The sequence below is a fragment of the Gigantopelta aegis genome, chromosome 10, assembly GCF_016097555.1.
Source record: "Gigantopelta aegis isolate Gae_Host chromosome 10, Gae_host_genome, whole genome shotgun sequence".
Taxonomy (NCBI): Eukaryota; Metazoa; Mollusca; class Gastropoda; order Neomphalida; family Peltospiridae; genus Gigantopelta; species Gigantopelta aegis.
Window position 1 is genome coordinate 28,055,131 of NC_054708.1, and position 13,526 is coordinate 28,068,656.

General features: G+C 36.9%; 1 protein-coding gene across 1 annotated transcript in view; it reads right to left on the reverse strand.

Annotated features, from left to right (window-relative positions):
• Positions 1-292: 292 nt before the first annotated feature.
• LOC121382796 (tudor domain-containing protein 5-like) overlaps positions 293-13,526 on the reverse strand; it is an 82,879-nt gene continuing 69,645 nt past the window's right edge. Inside the window, exons 17-22 of the mRNA XM_041512409.1 lie at positions 10,423-10,479; positions 7,148-7,250; positions 5,317-5,426; positions 4,307-4,437; positions 2,968-3,029; positions 293-2,162 (exon numbers count right to left, since the gene is read on the reverse strand). Of these exons, the coding sequence (XP_041368343.1) occupies positions 1,512-2,162; positions 2,968-3,029; positions 4,307-4,437; positions 5,317-5,426; positions 7,148-7,250; positions 10,423-10,479 (1,114 nt within the window). The 3' untranslated portion in view covers positions 293-1,511. The remainder of the gene's footprint in view (positions 2,163-2,967; positions 3,030-4,306; positions 4,438-5,316; positions 5,427-7,147; positions 7,251-10,422; positions 10,480-13,526) is intronic.

Here is a 13,526-nt window from a genome sequence, read left to right on the forward strand (position 1 = left end):
GCCATCGATATCACCGGATTTGAACCCAATTGAGCATCTATGGGACGAGTTGGACCGACGCCTCCGACAGCGACAACCACAGCCCCAGACCCTGCCCGAGCTGGCAGCAGCCTTGCAGGCCGAGTGGGCCACCATCCCCCGGGACGTCATCCGTACTCTGGTTGCTTCAATGGGCAGGCGGTGCCAGGCAGTTGTCAACACACGCGGAGGCCACACCCGGTATTGACTCCAGATGACCTTGACCTTGGTGGTGTGTCCTATCACTTACTCACAATGGACTAGAGTGAATTGTGAACAATCCTGCAACATTTGGTAATTATCGGACTCACCATTCAATAATTAAATCAATTCTCCAAATGTTACGACAATGTGGTTTTGCGTTTCTTCTTTTGAAGAGTATATATATTGTTAGCTGATATCATTTGTTGCTTACTTTTTACCACACTATCACATTGAAATTATGGCATACATTAACACACCAAAGATGTTAATGTCAGGGTCACACAGGCATTTGACCTTCTAAAGACAGTGACCTGTAGTATACACACTGTGTATGTTTGTTTACTGCTGTCTTCCACAAGGCATTTTCTAAACATTTTAAACAGCCCTCTATGCTAACGTTTCCATTTAGGAGCCAGATGTGGCCTACTCCTATTTTTTATATAAATAGTATGAAATCTTTGTCGACAAATGAAAATAAATGGTTGCATTTGCAATCAAATCAGTCGCAATGTAGAGGGCTGATTTTAAACTACAAGGTTTTTAATAATATATTTATAGCCACATAACCATAATTCAACTATATACCAAAACATTGATAACAAGTGGAACACGACAACGGTGTAGCTGGGTGAATACAGGCGGAAGTTCAATCAACCGCTTGTTGCCAACATTCGCTAGACTAATTTTTAAGTAACACAGTAAACCAATTTACCACTTCGGGAACCAATCAAATAGTTCACAAATGTTAGTGAAACGTTTGCTGGCTGAACTTGGGGCAGTACTTTTCGGATAAAATTAAATATGCAATATACTGAACAAAAACAGAAAAGCCAATATCTTAATAAGTAAACTTATATATATTTTTAACACAGTCAAAAATGGGCCTAAATGTTCACAAGAGATTGATAATTTTAATAGACAGACATTAATGGGATTCCAAATGAATAATTTTAAATAAAATTAAAGAAAACTAAATTAATATTTGCAGTTTTGCTGCTCAATATATTTTTACGTAATGCAGGTTATTTTCTAGAGTCACTTAGTAGATCAAATGATGTGCGAGCCTGTCTTTAACCTCTGTTTAAACCAATAAAAACAATCACAGACACCTTGTCATACAAAAAATATGATGATCATCAATAACCTAAATATTAACTAAAGTCATAATTTGTCAATAATTCTTGACAGTAGATTAATTCACTGAAATTTAAAATTGTTTTTAAAAAAAAAAAAAAATCTGATCTCTAACCTACATTATCACCAAGTCTAGAGGATACACAAAGGTATTCTCATGACTGACCCCCATTCCCTGAACTGGGTCCGCCTCTTCCACGACCAAGCTGTAGGTTCTGCAGAAGAGGCAATAACCCTGGCAACAGCATAGGGTTGTCTGCCCCTTGACCCATACTCATTCCGGGAACGTCGGCACTGTTGTTAGCTGAAGTATTCTGTGGTACTGTCACTGGTGTCATGTTCATGAGATTTTGCAAACCTGGCAAATTTGATAAATTTGGTATGTTGGGAAACTGGGGAACATATGCTACGTTTGGCATGTTTGACATTCCAGGCATGGAAGGGATGTTCTGCAAGGCTGGCATGGATGTCATGTCTGCCGCCACCGCCGGTTGGCCACGGCCCATCGATGACATCTGGGTAATCATTGCGGGAGTCTGCATCATGGGAAACAGCATGGAGAATCCAGACATGACGCCCATCATGGACGGATCCCAGACACCCGTGCCGCTCTGAGACGAGGCCACCGATTGGAGCAACTGTTGCTGCTGCATCATGGTAGCAAGGTCCTGATTGGCTGCTTGCAGTGAACTCAAGGATGGGTTGTTGTGGTCTGCAGGTTTCGTGGATGGCACAGGATTGACAATCATCGGAGCCACAACATTGGTTTTAATGGGCGACCGTGCGTTTGTAATGGATTTCTGGACCTGTAATGGAAAACAAAGTGCCGCCATGTGTACATTGAAACATTGGTTTTAATGGGCGACCGTGCGTTTGTAATGGATTTCTGGACCTGTAATGGAAAACAAAGTGCCGCCATGTGGACAATGAAAGTTTGTGGGGCTTTTCTTAAAGTGACAGACCCTAGTTTTTAAACATTGTACTTTATTCTTTTTAGCTGTAATAGCCATTTTTGACAAATGAAACCAGACACTTTTTAGAGTTTACTGTTTAGATTATATATTTTCATACATCTGACGTGTTTCTGATCATCCTGGTGTTTCCGATACCGTGAAATGTATTTGTCATATTTATAAAAATGCACATTCTGCGATTTCCCATACTTAATATATATTAGAGTATAACTTATACATAATATACCATAATTATTCAGTTTGTTTTGTTAATGACACCACTAGAGCATTTATTAATCAGCTATTGGATGTCAAACATTAAGCAATTTTGACATATATTAGAAAGAAAGAAAGGAATGTTTTATTTAACGACGCACTCAACACATTTTATTTACGGTTATATGGCATCAGACATATGGTTAAAGACCACACAGATTTTGAGAGGAAACCCGCTGTCGCCACTACAGTGGACTTTTATTAGACACTAAGTTTACCTTGTTTTTCTGTTTCAAAAAATGTCTCATTCTTTATAATTATAACATATAATCAAGTTTGGTCTGGTGGCATTTGATTTGGGCAGAAATAATTGTAGCTTGCCAGACAAAATGTCTGGCCAATTTCGACCCCTGATCTTCCACTGTAAAGTATTTCTGCATACCTTTTCTTCAGATGTGTTGCTATCTTGCTCCAAATCAACTGACTGACTGTCATTAGCAAGGTCTGTAAGGAGAAAGAATTTATGAAGTTGACATTCTCTCTGATCAACATTTTAAAGATATTTTATAGTACTTCTAAAAAAAAAAAGAAAAAAAAAAAAAAAAAAGAGAAAAAAAGAGAAAAAAAAGATTTCATTAATAATACTGAATTTTACAAATTATTTCTTTTTATAATTTGAAAAACATGGAATAAACTGAAGTTAACAGTTAACAGTTAACTTCACTGAATGTCAGTACTGTGGAATAAATTGCCAGTTACACGGTTAACTTCACTGAATGTCAGTACAGTTGAATAAACTGCCAGTTACACACTTATAACTTTACTGAATGTCAGTACTGTTGAATAAACTGTCAGTTACACACTTAACTTTACTGAATGTCAGTACTGTTGAATAAACTGTCAGTTACACACTTAACTTCACTGAATGTCAATACTGTTGAATAAACTGTCAGTTACACACTAAACTGTCAGTTACACACTTAACGTCACTGAATATCAGTAGTGTTGAATAAACTGTCAGTTACACACTAACTTCACTGCATGTCAGTACTGTTGAATAAACTGTCAGTTACATGGCTAACTTCACTAAATGTCAGCACAGTTGAATAAACTGACAGTTACACACTTAACTTCACTGAATGTCAGTAGTTTCACTGAATGTCAGTAGTTTAATAAACTACCAGTTACTCAGTTAACTTCCTGATATTGTGGATGAGGACTTTTGTTACAGTTATCATTTGCTGTTACAATTTATGTTATTTATTTATTTCCATCAGTAAATTGATTATTTTCGATCAGAGTGAGTGAGGAGAGTAATAAAAATAAATAACAATCAATCTGTATACAGTACAGAGTTGTCTTAGAATCCATGCCACCATCCCACCACTGATAGCATTAGTCTCACAATTCATGCCACCATCCCACCACCATTGGCATTAATCTTACAATACATGCCACCATCCCACCACCATTGGCATTAGTCTTACAATACATGCCACCATCCCACCACCATTGGCATTAATCTTACAATACATGCCACCATCCCACCACCATTGGCATTAGTCTTACAATACATGCCACCATCCCACCACCATTGGCATTAGTCTTACAATACATGCCACCATCCCACCACCATTGGCATTAATCTTAGAATCCATGCCACCATCCCACCACCATTGGCATTAATCTTAGAATCCATGCCACCATCCCACATTAGCATTAGCAGTGGTTTAAGCCAGTTTAAAACCTAGCTTCACTTTGTTGTAAATGGAGTTGTCTACCTTTCTCCATGGCCTCCAGCTCGTCAATGAGCTCTTTGGTTTTAGTGATCTGCATCTCCACCTCATTAATCTGGTTCACGGAATCCACATGGCTCACATTTTCTCCCATCAGGCTCTGGATGATCCGTTTCCTGTTTGACAATTATACAATCCATAATTATCTACTCATGTCACAAAGCATCATAATTCATTGCCTTATTCGTGATATACCGGTAACATCCGACTCTTCATGACATAAGACATTGCCTTTTAACACAAAACACTGATGACATATATTCAGAAACCTAATACTGCCAATTCATGACAGAAAATACTATCATTCATGCCTATCCATGACACAAACATGGATGATTATGTGTCTTCAGCCACAGTTTACAGCATGTTTTTTATTACTGTTTGCACAAAACATGACTTAATTGCTCTTTAATTCTTTCTCTTTTTTTTTTCTCTTTTTTTTGTGTCAATTAGATGTTATCATAGGTAAATTGAAACTATTTCTGGGTGGGTTATATTTTACCCTGTTACGCTTAATTCATCTTCCAGCAGTAATATTCAGGCCTCTGAAAATGGCGATAATTTTGAGTAACCTATTTTTTTTGTGCGCGCAAAATTGCAAGCACCATTTACATGGATATAATGGGTTATGCAAAAACCAAATGGATTACAAGGATTTATTTCTGCGTAAACGATAAATGGGTCATGCTGATTTTTAACTATCAGAGGCCTGATCTTCCATTTATGAAACAATTATCAAACAACCTTTTCTGGGTAAATTTCATTACATTTATCTGTTGAGATTTGTTTTATAGTGCAAATCAATTTTTCCCTGATCAGTAGACTTTAAAATTATATATAATTTAAAAACATTTTTTTTTTTTTTTTTAAACCTCAGATAAGTAGTACTACTTAGTTTCAATAAGATATTTTTAATTTTCTTCATTAGATACATTTTGTTTATATGTTTATTTTACATTCCTACTGAAACAAAATGACTTTAACATAATTCTTACCTTTTAAACTGAAGAGCTTGCAACGTTAACCGCAGTTCATCCAGTCCCAGCAGTGGATCTTCAAATTCTCGGCTCAACTCGGAACATGAGTCCGATTCCGAATCCACTCCCTGACGTGAAAACAATGACTTCAATTACTCAGTAACTCAAACAAAATAAAACCTGTCAAAAACTATTCCCTACACCTATCTTCACTTAAAGTGGGGGTTTTATCAATAATTTCAGAAAAAAACAAGAAGGAAACTAAACTGACAAAAATGTTAAATTTTTATGTGCAATTGGTAAAAATATTTGTCATGATATAAATAAAAGAGCAAAATTCACTTACATTGAAGAATGTCGTCTGCTCAAAGAGTTTGAAATTATATTAACATTCTCTAACGTTTTATATCCTACATATACATAGGTACATGGAAATGGAAATGGTTTATTTAACGACGCTACAGGTACACAGATACAAAACAGAACCATCAAATATAGTTTTATAGGATAAACTAATCAAAAAAATGTTGGCCAACCATCAGTTTTAGGAAAATTCATACTAATTTAAAAAATGTGACATAATTAATAACCCCGCCATTTTTTATTTTATTTTAACTACTATAGCAAGTTTCTCCTTTCAATGTAAAGGCTGGTTATATTTTAACAAGGTACGGTAAAATAGAAATCCCAATTCATCTGAGACTACCAAGGGCTCAAAACTCATCAGAAAAGTATGGTGCCCAAAATATAATATCTGGGCCATTAAATTTTAATTTTCACTAGCCCAAATTTGCTTTAGATAGCCAAAACACAACTATTCATATTTCAGGTTTGTTTTAAAGAATTGAAAACATTTAATTATCAATTGTTTTAAGTAAGTATAAGAAAGTAAAGTAATATTTATTTGAGGAACCACTTCTAGAGAGCAAAGATACCAAGATATACACATGTATAATATTGAAATAAAATGTTCCAAATGGTTATGAACTGGACCAGGGAAGTCTTTGTTTTATTATCACTACACCTAACTACATCCAGTCTACAACATCAATGTTTATTAAGGTAAGCCGATACCTTTAGTTTTGCAAACCACAAGCAAGATTTTAATGTGGAATAAATATATGCAATACAATTATTAACAGTTATAGAAAGAAGATTGCCCAAATAATATTATTTGGGTAACTAACACTTTTTTTTTAACATTTGAAGTCTCCCAAATGGAACTTTGGTCACATTTGGTGACCTGGCGACTGGCAGTTTCGGGCCCTGCTACCAAAGATTAAAGATTGTTCTGTTTAACGGACACAGCAAGAGCACATTGATTTATTAATCATTGGCTATTGGATGTCAAACATTTGGTAATTATTTACATATAGTCAGAAAGGAAACCCGCTACATTTCTCTATTAGTAGCAAAAGATCTTTTATATGTACCATCCTAGACAGAATAGCACATACCACAGCCTTTGGTATACCAGTCGGGGTGCACTGGTTACAGTGAGAATTAGCCCAATGGGCCCACCGATGGGGATCGATCCTACGGTGACCGCACATCAGGTGAGCACTTTACCACTGGGCTACGTTCAGCCTCTCTTTGATGAAGAGTCACAGGAACCTTTTACTTTTCACTGGTTAGTGTGAAAAATAGCCCAATGGGCCCACTGACAGGGATCGATCCTACGGTGACCGCACATCAGGTGAGCACTTTACCACTGGGCTACGTTCAGCCTTTCTTTGATGAAGAGTCACAGGAACCTTTTACTTTTCACTTGTTAGAGCGAAAAATAGCCCAATGGGCCCACTGACAGGGATCGATCCTAAGGCGACCGCCCTCGGTCCTGCTGCCATACCTTCCAGTACGAGTCTTCGGGACTGAGCGCCTGCAGTGCTGCATCAATCGACTCTTTCAACTCCGAGGACGAGTGCTGGAACACAGACAGGATGGACGGAAGACTGGAAGGAAGGAAAAGGAAAGGAATGTTTGTATAGCTTTGCCTGAGTACATTTTAAAGCGGCTATGTCTGGAATATTTTTATTATTTAAGCATTTAGAACAGAAAATCCCATTACGTTTGGTGCATATAAGACGCCGTACTCCGAATTGGTTTCACTACACTGGCTTTTCCAAGTTAAAAATAAACCCACTATTTTGAAAATGTGACACTTTTGCCGGGCTCCCTCTGGGCTAAAAATAGTACGGTTCGGCTATTGTTGCATTACAAAAACCGAGCAGATTCTAGCAGCCAATTCCTAGCAGCCAATTACGCTAGCAGCCAATTTCAGCAGACCCTCATGGCGACGATCTAAACACCGGACTCATACGCCTTTCGATTGTTACCTGTATTTCACACACTTTTATACACACTGTTATGCTAATTTTTAATTATTCACTACAACTTAAGAATTTTAGAGTTTTAAAGAGTATCTTTATATAATAACAACACAAAAACAAAATAACAACCAAGACTCATTTTCACAGTCTTATTGTTACTAATATCCGTATAAAAAATACAACTTAACCGTTTTATTAAGCACTTTTATAATATCTGAAGTATCACTTTAAAAATCCGTCTGTACTACGGTAATATAGGATGTCCAACTAGTATCATATAGCTCACACCACAACACACATTATAAAAGGCGTAATGGTCCGGTGTTTAGAACGTCGCCATGCGTGTCTGCTGAAATTGGCTGCTAGCGTAATTGGCTGCTAGGAAGTGGCTGCTAGAATGTGCTCGGTATTACAAAATGGCGAGAATTGTTCTAACTGGCTAGTAAGCATTTGACGATATGCGTTAATGACGACAACTTGCAAGTGAATTAAAAGTGCAGTTATGCTTGTATTTGAACTTAGAACTTGACTGTATACGATTGAAACCAGACATTGCAGCTTTAAACAATGGCTGATTTAGTGTCAAACATATACAGTGATACCTCAAGACCGGACCATCTGTAAACCGGAATTCCCTCATATACCGGATGTTTTACAGAGTCCCTTCTTGAAAAACAGTACAGAACTTACCCTCTCTAAACCGGATCCATCTATAAAACCAGACTTTTGTCTTGGTACCAAGGGTCTCTGGGTTAGAGGGTTTCACTGTATATCATTTTCAACATTTGGTTTAGTGAGAAAGAGAGAAAAACCATGCTACATCCACCAGAGCTACTCCTACCAATAAAGCAACAAGAAATTTTCAATATACACTTTCCTGTAGACAGGAGAGCACATACCATGTTGTTTGATGTACCAGTTGTGAGGTACTTTTTGGGATGCTAAACAAGAATTCTGTGGAATTAAATGTTTCAGCTGCCATAAACATTTTCGATGCACAGTGATGAACACCAATAGGTGCAACTACAAAGTGAAATGTTAATGCAAACATTGTGACATGTGCTGTCCTGTCACCATTGGAAAGTAATACCTACATGTTTATCTCGCCTTTAAAGGCAACACAAAAATCTTAATCCATCACAGGCAATCGATCACACAACCAATCGCACCTCAGGCAAACACTGAGCTACATTCCACCACCCCTGATAATTAAAGACCGGAAAGGGATTATATGAATAAAAATTAAAATTCTGCTGAATTAAATGTCTCACCTACCATAAAGTTATTTGACTTCACTGACCGTTGCATCCATAAATGTCCAGTTCAATGCAGATTAAAAAAAAAATATATATAAAAAAAAATATATATATATATATATATATATATTAAATATTAAAAAATTATATTAAAATTTTAATTGAATTTGTTGGTCTTCAAATGCATTGTGTTGAACATCCATAGTTGCTTCTTATAAAGGTGAGACAAAAAAAACCCAATGTTAAAGCTGCACACCCTAGTTCCATCCAGTGAAAATAAATTATAATTTGGTTAATCTACAAACCTGTAACACACTTAGATCACATTTTTATCAAATGGAGTGAAAAAGCAGGTTTTATATCGATAAATACCATGGGAATCCCCATGTCCCAATTGCTTGAAATAATTTTGAAAGTTTGTATTCTGATGTCACCGGTAGATGTCGCTCGAAGCACAATGCCTACGTCACAACAAATTTCACAGACTTGGGGTGCATTCTTTTCACCTCTCCTGGACATGTTCCAACTGTTCTGTCCTGGTTGTATCCCCTCTCCAGATATCGTAGGACGTAGCAAAATTATTGGTTTTAAGGGTTTGTAACGTTTTGTATTGAGATACTTACTTGTCTGAACTTTATTGTTACTGAAAATGTTCATGAACTGTGAAGAAAAATCTCACAAATGAACAACAACGAATCGGATGTTGATTGCGTGAACCGTGCACGAGAAAACAAACCGAACCAAAATGATAACGGTCACATGGTATACCAACGTCTGTGACATTGAAATGGAAATATCCCGTCTAAAAATAGATTAGACCTTGTCTGCTCAACGTTTTTTTCTCAAACGTGCATCCGTTTTTCAGAAATAAGAAAAATGTATTTTGTGGTATTACAAACACCAGGATTACCAGGATTACCAAAAAAAAAACTTCAGGTGAATGGAAATGTATATTCTAAATAATAAACGTTAAGTAAAGTGCAATTTTATTTGTGAAAAACTGGGTTTAATAGCGAAAAACAACACCGTAATGGTTAACAACTAGCCGTAACTAGGGTGTGTCCCTTTAATATGACCATTACCTGAAAAGAAGTGGAGGGTTTAATAAAGTTTTTGTAAGTACTCCTTTCTCCAAAAGACAAATGGAGCCGAATTTACAAAGCCTGTTTTTCTCAAACATAGTTGTTTAAGAATTGTAAATGTTTGTAGTTACAGGTTTAAGACCAAAACAGGCTTAATAAATTTGGGCCATAACAATTCATAAAAAAATATATATGATAGTAAAGGCAACTGCACCTTTACTATTAAAAATATATAAAACAGACAGATAGAAAAGATTTGATTACACAGTGACTACCATTTTGTAGCAAGAGGTCTTTGACTTGTAATAGACGGCACATAACAGGGTTCAGTTATGAAATGCTGAGAAGAAACCTGTCACTTGTACACAAACAACATCTGATTAGTAACAGAGTTAGATGATACTCCACTGTAAGGAGATAAATGTAACATGAACATATGAATTTTCTTTTACTTACGCATCAAGTGGATAAAGAGTAAGAAATGTCTTATCTTCGACACATTTCACACCATAGCTGAAAAAAGAGGAATTCTAATTAATCAACACAAAAATAATATGAAGTTCTCTCTCTCTCTTCATCTCTAACTGTGTCTCCCCCACCTCCCTCTGTCTCTCTCCCCCCCCCTCCCTCTCCTCGCTCTCTCTCTCTCCCCCTCTCCTCCCTCTTCTCTCTCTCCTTGCTCTCTCTCTCTCTTGCTCTCGCTCTCTCTCTCTCTCTCTCTCTCTCTCTCTCTCTCTCTCTCTCTCTCTCTCTCTCTCTCTCTCTCTCTCTCTCTCTCTCTCTCTCTCTCCATATATATAATCTGCCATTCTTCCCTCAGAACACTGATTTATCTCGTAATTGTTTTGATAATTTCTTTCTCTTTTAAAAAAAATTTGGGAGGGTCTTTCTGGTGTGTTTTTTGTTTTATGTTTTAATGTAATAAAATAGATCCATGTTTAAATTAAAATAATAATAATATCATGCTTACTGACTACCTCACTACTAAAATAGTAGATTGGTTTATAGAAAAATTGTCTTGATGATGACAGGCTCATACATAGAACATAGAACATGTACATAGAAGTTGCAACTTGCATGTCAAAATGCAATCATGGATGCTTCAATGGCTTCACAATGATTGAGGTATCTATTCGCTCTACATTATATATATGGATACTAAATTATTGAAGAATAACAATACAACCTTCAGTTTGTTTATCTACAAATAATGTGATAACAAACAGAAGTATTCTCACAGATTATTTACACCAAGTATTTTCAACCAAGTTCATTGACCCAGACTTCAGTGCTTCTGCCAGAAAGACATTTTTGGATATGGTGCTATGGAATTGAATTCAACCAGTCAACCACAGTCAACAGGGGCTCCCCAGAAATAAAATGGGTTACATTTCAGGTTAGGGTTAAGAAGATCATACAGTAATGATAAGAGAGATAAATTTTGTCAAAAGGTCAACTTTAAAATTATCTGCAAAACATTTTGGGTATGGCACCATACTCGTTTTAGCCTCTGACAGAAACTCTGCCAGTGGTGAAGTCATCATGCTGGTAGGAGATGGGTTCAGGCTCTACTACTAGCTTCTAGTACTGGTGACCGGCCTCGGTGGCGTAGTGGTTAGGCCATCGGTCTACAGGCTGGTAGGTACTGGGTTCGGATCCCAGTCGAGGCATGGGAGTTTTAATCCAGATACCGACTCCAAACCCTGAGTGAGTGCTCCGCAAGGCTCAATGGGTAGGTGTAAACCACTTGCACCGACCGGTGATCCATAACTGGTTCAACAAAGGCCATGATTTGTGCTATCCTGCCTGTGGGGAGCGCAAATAAAAGATCCCTTGCTGCTAATCGGAAAGAGTAGCCCATCTGTGTGGTCCTTAAAGGGACACACCCTAGTTTCAACCCGTGAAAATTAACACTAAGTTTAGTTAATCTACAAACCTGTAACACATTTGGATAAAGTTACAATTGGGTGAAACCTGAGTCTGTGACTTTGAAATGGTGAAATACCCTCTAAAAATAGACTAAAACTCGACTCCATAACTGTTACTTCTCAGACGCACATGCTTTTTTAAAGATATGAGAAATGCATTTTGTGATATTAAAAACACCAGGATGAACAAAAACACTTCGAATGTACGGAAATTGACAATCTAAACAATAAAATCTAAGTAAAGTATGATTTATTTGATCAAAAAACGTTATAATGGTCAAAAATATGCGTTAGTGTTTAAAAACTAGGGTATGTCCCTTTAACCATATGTCTGACGCCATATAACCGTAAATAAAATGTGATGAGTGCGTCATTAAATAAAACATTTCTTTCTTTCTTTCTTTCTAGTACTGGTTTAAAAATTGTTGATGAGCAATAAACTGCTCTTCTGAAATTAATGTAGGAGAGCAATTGCTCTCAGGTCAAAGTCACAGTAATTTTGAGTAAATTGTTTTTAGCAATATCACTGTGTGATGAAGCGTGCACTTTTTTACCCATGCAGAAATCGTTTTACGCGAGTGTATATGAATGAGAGCAGTTGCTCACATCAGATCATAAAGACTGCTCTGAGTGGCCACTCAGTTCAGTACGGAGGGTCTATGGCAACCACTGACCTTTAATGAATGGATGATGAATGAATGAATGAATGAAAAGAATGAATGAAAAAATTAATGAATGACTGAATGACGATGAATTAATATTTAATGACACCCCATCACACACACAAATTGGCTTCTGGGTGTCAAACAAAGGTACGTGATAACATCAATTTAAAATTCCAAAATTATTAATACAAACTTGGATTTACCATCACGTTCGAACTATACCTACGAAGCGCCCATGGTAGGATAGTAAGGGTGATTGCACTAGAACACAATTATTTTTTTACAAGCTCCCCGACAAATATGGTAATTCTGCGCTTGTTTGTCAACGGTTCTTTCTGAATACCCTGGGTTACAAACATTAATTCCTTCAATCCTTCTATTAGTCATTACAGATGCGCACACGCACCATTAAAAAAATACCTTTCTACCGAATTGACTATCACTGATATGTATGGCGATACGAGTCGTACCGTTGCGTTATCAAAGATATGAATATAAGCTTTGCCAAACTCGGCAAAGAAGAAGCAGTCTATTTTGTTTAACGACACCACTAGAGATCACTGATTTATTAATCATCAGCTATTGGATGTCAATCATTTTGACAGAGGAAACCCACTACATTTTTCCATTAGTAGCAAGGGATCTTTTATATGCACCATCCCACAGACAGGATAGCACATACCATGGTCTTTGATATACCAGTCATGGTGCACTGACTGGAGTGAGAAATAGTCGTGCGATCTGTGCGTGACATATACCAAAAATCATCAGCATGTTCCAGATGAAGACATGGCATTATGTGAATTATGTTCTGAATGGGAAATTCACGTGGAACATGCAAAAAACAGCAGAATTGCTTATAAAGCCAATTGTGAGGAAACACACGGCGAGAGAAACAATATTTTCTGCAGATATCCAAAAAATAATAATGCTGCCTAGCATGCCTGGTGTTAAAACATGCGTCTTT